General features: G+C 51.0%; 1 protein-coding gene across 1 annotated transcript; it reads right to left on the bottom strand.

The window, feature by feature from the left end:
- Positions 1-4,029: 4,029 nt before the first annotated feature.
- LOC103637888 (galactoside 2-alpha-L-fucosyltransferase) lies at positions 4,030-6,303 on the bottom strand. Its single transcript, XM_008660907.3, has 2 exons — positions 5,860-6,303; positions 4,030-5,736 (listed from the first exon to the last, which is right to left on the bottom strand). The coding sequence occupies exons 1-2, from the start codon at positions 5,957-5,959 to the stop codon at positions 4,247-4,249; spliced, it is 1,590 nt and encodes a 529-aa protein (XP_008659129.1). The 5' UTR covers positions 5,960-6,303; the 3' UTR covers positions 4,030-4,246.
- Positions 6,304-6,538: the final 235 nt, after the last annotated feature.

The raw sequence follows: 6,538 nt of genomic DNA, 5'->3' as shown, positions 1-6,538 counted from the left end.
TCGAGGCAAAGCCTTTAGCCACAATTACTTCGGTTACTGTTCAAAAGTTTTTCTGGCAAAATATTGTCTGTCGCTTCGGAGTGCCGAAGGCCATTACTGTGGACAATGGAACACATTTTGATTCCGAAGCTTTCAGAGAATTTTGTGAACAAATTGGCACGAAGATCCATTTTGCATCAGTTCGGCATCCAGAGTCAAATGGACTTGTTGAAAGGGCTAATGACATCATAATGACAGGAATAATGAAGTTAATCTTCAACTAGCCCAGGGGAAGTGGCCGGACGAATTAATTAAAGTGGTGTGGAGCCACAACACAACAATATCAAGATCAACAGGTTTTACACCATTCAAACTGCTGTTTGGTGACGAAGCAATAACCCCAGAAGAAGCTAAAGCGGGATCAATAAGAACAATGGCTTCGGCAGAAGACGAAGCTGATTATTCTGTGGCAAAAGATGCTATAGAAGGATCAGGCTTCAAGCTGTAGAGAAATATCAACAAATATCAAGCCGAAACAATAAAATAGCGTGACAAAAAGGTTCGGCTAAAAAATATTAAGCCAGGACACTTGGTACTTTGGAGAGTCGCCAACCCAGACACAGTAGGCAAGCTACAGCTAAAGTGGGAAGGACCTTTTCTGGTAGTATCTTCGTCAAGACCCGGTTCTTACAGATTGAAGGATATGGACGGCAACGACATTCCTAGATCATGGAATGCGGATGAGCTTCGACGATATTATGTCTAGCTTGATGTAATTTTTTATATTCTTTTTCATGGCACCCTTTTCCTTTCCAAAGGGGGAGAAAGGTTTTTAATAGGGCCATAGCATGTAATTTCTCTTTTTCTTATTTCAGCTCTATAAGAGCAAACCCCCCCCCCCCCAAAGATGTAAATGTAAAAGCTGAGAACGCACCATCGAGTGCAAAGAAAAAAGAAAAGGAAACAGGGAGAAGCTCAAAAGTCGTTCCCAAGGGAATGCAGAGCTTACAGCGAAAAGTCAACGCTGATTTCGCCGAAGTAAAAGGCAAAGAAGCTCCTAAGGGAGGCTTACAGCGAAAAGTCAACGCTGATTCCACCGAAGTAAAAGGCGAAGAAGCTCCTAAGGGAGGCTTACAGCGAAAAGTCAGCGCTGATACACCGAAAAATAAACGGTGAAGCCGAAAAATAAGCGGCAAAGAAGATTTGAGTCATTCCCAAGGGAATATGGCTTCGAATATGTATTTGAACATTCATTTGCACGATACATTACATCATGACATTTGCATTCATAAACATTCACTTAGACATACATAGGATCATTGAAAGGGAATTAGGCTTACACTTATTTCTCTAATTGATTTTGGTGGTTGAATTGCCCAACACAAATAATTGGACTAACTAGTTTGCTCTAGTCTATAAGTTATACAGGTGCCAAAGGTTCACACTAAGCCAATAAAAAGACCAAGAAAAGGGTTCAACCAAAGAGAGCAAGGATAACCGAAGGCACCCTGGTCTGGCGCACCGGACTGTCCGGTGTGCCACCGGACAGTGTCCGGTGCACCAGGGGACCCAAAGCCAAACTTCGCACTTTCGGGAATTTTCAAGAGGCGCTTCGCTATAATTCACCGGACATGTCCGGTGCACACCGGATAGTGTCCGGTGCTCCAGAGGAAAGCGACTCTGAACTCGCCAGCTTCGGATTTCCGCTCCGTTCACCGGACATGTCCGGTGCACACCGGACTGTCCGGTGAGCCAGCGGAGCAACGACTACTTCGCACCAACGGTCGACTGCAACGCATTTAATGCGCGCCAGCGCGCGCAGAGGAGCAGAGCACGCGTGGGTGGCACACCGGACAGTCTACAGGACCTGTCCGGTGCACCACCGGATAGCCAGGCGGGCCCACACGTCAGAGCTCCAACGGTCGGAACCCAACGGCCTGGTGACGTGGCTGGCGCACCGGACGCTGTCCGGTGGCGCACCGGACTGTCCGGTGCGCCATGCGACAACAGCCTCCACCAAACGACTAGTTTGGTGGTTGGGGTTATAAATACCCCCAACCATCCCCATTCAAATTAATCCAAGTTTTCCAACTTTCAACCACTTACAAGAGCTCTAGCATTCAATTCTAGACACACCCAAGTGATCAAATCCTCTCCCAATTCCACAAAAGCTTTAGTGTTAAGTGAGAGAGATTTGTCGTGTTCTTTTGAGCTCTTGCGCTTGGATTGCTTTCTTTCTCATTCTTTCTTGAGATCAAACTCACTTGTAATTGAGGCAAGAGACACCAATCGTGTGGTGATCCTTGTGGGAACTTTGTGTTCCAAGTGATTGAGAAGAAAAGCTCACTCGGTCCGAGGGACCGTTTGAGAGAGGGAAAGGGTTGAAAGAGACCAGGTCTTTGTGACCACCTCAACGGGGAGTAGGTTTGCAAGAACCGAACCTCGGTAAAACAAATCCGCGTGTCTCACTCTCTATTCGCTTGCGATTTGTTTTTCGCCCTCTCTCTTGGACTCGATTATATTTCTAACGCTAACCTGGCTTGTTGTTGTGATTAACTTTGTAAATTTCAGTTTCGCCCTATTCACCCCCCTCTAGGCGACTTTCAATTGGTATCAGAGGCCGGTGCTTCATTAGAGCCTAACCGCTCGAAGTGATGTCGGAAGAACATGCCAAGAAGGAGATGGAGACCGGCGACAAGCCCACTACAAGCCACGGGAAGGCTTCATCGGAAGAGTCCCGCAAAAAGGAGAAAGGGAAGGAGATCTAGCACCCCGAAGGGGCTACTGTTGGGGGTATGCTTCGTAGCCGAAGATCCTAAAGAAAATAAACACCTTCGGCAGATCCTCTCCAAAGCAGCGCCGAAGCTATCGACTATAAATCTTCGGCACAGTGACATGTCTCAAGACGAAGGGGTGAACCGACTTAAAGATGAAATGACATAAAGACCCATGATATTTTGTGTCATTATTGTAGTTCATTGTAAAGGGCATAAATGTAATTATACACAGGCTGCGCCCTGTGCCTATAAATAGGTGAACAGTACCCCTGTACTGTTCACGCGCTCCTGTAATTACGCATTGGGCATTTGCTTTTGCTTCACGCTGGTATTTTTTACTTTCCTTCAAGTCGAAGGTACATTTTGTAATTTGTCATTATTTCTATAACAATGGAATAGAAACGAGTTAATAATAATAATCATGTGTTTAAATTATTTTTCATATTTTATATAAATCCTTCTTCATTATTTGTTGTGCTTATGAAGGTATGACCTTCATAACCTTCGTCCCGAATCCATTATATCCCAAGGGAAATAATGCTTCGAAGGACGAAGGAATATAACATTTAATAATTTCTGTGTTGTCTTGTTCTTAATTCATAGCAGTTAAGAACAAGTCCCCGACAGATATGACTGAGTAGTATGACTCGAGCCGGATATGTGAGTATTGTGAAATTTGTCGACCTATGTGTAACTCTAAAAGAACTTGTATTTGAGTATTATGAAGTATACATAACGAGTGGTCTAGTTTTGTTTATAAAAAATTTTAGAAACACAAATATAAAATCAGTTCGATTATTAAAATTTTAAATTGAAAGATATAATAGAAAAATGAATTTAAAATGTTTTGTATGGGAGCCTTGTTTTGTATCCTGAGCGTACGAGCTCAGCCTGGATGGGAGCCTTGTTTTGTATCCGATGGAACTTGCATACGTCTATACGAAAACCAAACAAACGTTGCTTAAATACTCCGCACGTATCCGAGAACCAATCACGCGGATATGAACTGATCGACAAACACCACATGCCTACTGCTTATCCGTTTTACAACACATGGCAATCTGAGTTTCTCATACTCCGCAAAGGTATTTCTATATATTTGATATATTTGGTTGATTATCGTGTTTCAGACTTTCAGGTCGATATTGCATTTATGTGGTACCGTCGGATCTAAATTATAAGTCGTTTAAGATATGTATCTATGAGCGTTACTGTGTTTTGAACAGTCACGCTGCAACACATTCGCGCTGCGTGTTTCAAAAAAAAAAAACGGTTGCAATGAAATCATTTAATATAATCTTCAGGTCCTTGACGTGTAACTGACTCCGTACCATTTCAATTGTACGTATACGTGCTCTACAAAGCACAAGTGCACCGTTTCAAGACCGGGCAAACAGAGCACAACGACGCCCGAATGGAAAACAAGACCGAAGAGAAGAAGAAGAAGAAGAAAAGTGGTGGATACGAGACGACACACACGCCGGCGGCGCCTACACCTCATCCGGGTCAGTAAGCTTCAGCCCCCATGAGATGTCCTCGCAAGCGCGGACATGGGGCAGCAGGAGCCCGGTGTTGATGATTGTGCCGATCTCCTTTCTGGTGCACTCGAAGGAGGGCGCCCCGTGGGAGCACGGCTCCATGGACATGGCCCTGGTGCACGGCGGGTCGGGCGCGGTCTGGTTCTCCGGCAGGAACATGAGGTACGGCCTGAGCCCGCCCAGCGCGTAGCCGACGTACCCGAACGTGGACCACGCGCTGGTGACGATGTTGTCGGTGAGGCTCAGCAGGTAGATCTCCGCCGCCGCCTTCATGTCGTGCTTGTTCTGGTACCACAGCTGGTGCTCCTCGTGGCTGGGCTGGAACAGGCTCACCACCTCGCCGTCCGCGGCCGGCGACTCCCAGTACATCTCCCGGATGCTGTCGTGGTACCACCCGCTGAGCCCGGTGACGAGGACGGCCTTGGACCGCCGCCGCGCACGCGCACCAGCGGCGGCCGGGAGCGGCGGCGCGGGCGCGGGCCCTTGCGTGGTGACCACCCCCGGCAGCAGGCGCTCCCGCGACGTGCACGCGAGGATCTGGTCCAGGACGTGCTGCGCCGGCTTGTCGCCGCCGAACAGCACCCGGATCTGGATGCCCAGCCGCTCGTCCGCGCCGCTCAGGTACGCGTTGTAGTACCGGGTGACCATGCCCCACACGTCGTTGGTGGGGTGCAGGAGGTACCGCGACAGGAGGTAGAACACCGAGTCCTTGCGCGGGAACAGGCGGTCCAGCTCCCCCTGGTGCGTCGGGTTGAAGAAGAGCCCGGGCACCATGTACTGGTCCGTCCGGAGGATCGCCCACTGCATCCGGCGCAGGAACGACTCGTCGTCGTCGCAGTACACGAGCCTGTTCGCCTGCGACGCGGCGTGGTCGAGGTGCAGGTACACGAAGCGCATCCCGGAGACGGAGCCGCTGCGGTTGACCGCCACGTTGCCGTAGCTCTCCGGCGCCGTCTCGTCCAGGTCCCGGAACTCCTTGTCGAGCGGGAAGTCGAGCGGCAGCGCCCACGTCGTGCCCGGGAACGGCTCGCAGAAGAGGTCCGGCAGCGTGTTGCCGTAGCCGCGGTCCACGAGGAGCACGCGGCGGGTGAGCAGGGCGTAGAGGAACGCCGAGGTGATGGCCAGCATCCGGTTGCCGAGGCCCCTGTAGGAGATGAGCACGAGGTAGCGGCATCCGCCGCCGTCGTCGTCGTTGTCGACGGCGCCGGTCTGACCGGACCGGAGCCGCTCCGACGCCCTCGCGTACGGCTCGGTGCCCGGGCCGCACCGCCGCTGCAGCGCCTCCTGGTCCCGCAGCCGCTTGATGAGGTAGGGCGACGGCTGCCGGGTCAGGTTCTTGCGGTAGTAGACGGACTGGTAGCGGCTGGCGCAGGTCTGCTCGTCGAACCCTGGAAGCAGCAGGCCACCGAGAAGTGCGTCTTTCTTGGATTCTGCTGCAGCCACTGCCAGTCACCACCAGAGCTAGCTAGTTCAGCTGTGTGACTGACGACCATTCAAAACCCAAACCGTTTCTTCATTTCCCTACACACTACACCACGCGCCTGATGAGAGGAGTACGTAATTACCCGTTTGTGACGCGCCTACGCTGGCCACGGTGGACCTGATCCACACCACCGGCGCGCCGAGGCGGCCGCCGAGGAGGAAGAGAAGCGGCGGCGTCGCCATGATCAAGACCACCACGGTGGCACTGGCCACGGAGCTCCATCGCTTGACGCCGGCGTGGGGTGCCTTGGTGTCCTTCTTCTTCCCCGTCAGCGGCAGCTGTCCACCATCTTGTCTTGGCTTGCTGGCTAGTGTGTGAGCTAGCGAGCTACCTGCCACTGCTGCTGCTGCACTTGTGCGTATTGTTAGCTACCAGCCTACCACTACCAGCTAGAGCCAACGGTGGTGATAGGTTGGCGTGGAATGCCCGGCCCGTCGGCTAGAATTTTAATCTACTAAACTATGGATCGGATCGCCATGCAGGCATGCATGGGTTCTCTACTTCTCGATCGTATTGGGATCCGGGCTCGAATCTCGAGAGCTAGCGCGCTGCTACACTTGACCTAGTACCTGCTAGTAAGTGATTGGCCTAGCAGGCCCGCCCGATCGATCGGTCGCCGACTTCGTTGAAGTTGAAGCCAGCCAGTTTGTCAAATGTTCAGAGATGTTCATATAAAACGGGGCCGTCGGTCCGGTAGAGACCTTCTTAGATGCATGCCCTCAAGCGCTGACCTCTTGCTGTAGAAAATGCATACACCTCCC

The sequence above is a fragment of the Zea mays genome, chromosome 9 (assembly GCF_902167145.1).
Source record: "Zea mays cultivar B73 chromosome 9, Zm-B73-REFERENCE-NAM-5.0, whole genome shotgun sequence".
Lineage (NCBI taxonomy): Eukaryota > Viridiplantae > Streptophyta > Magnoliopsida > Poales > Poaceae > Zea > Zea mays.
Note: the sequence above shows the minus strand (reverse complement) of the source record. Positions and strands in the feature narration are given on the sequence as shown.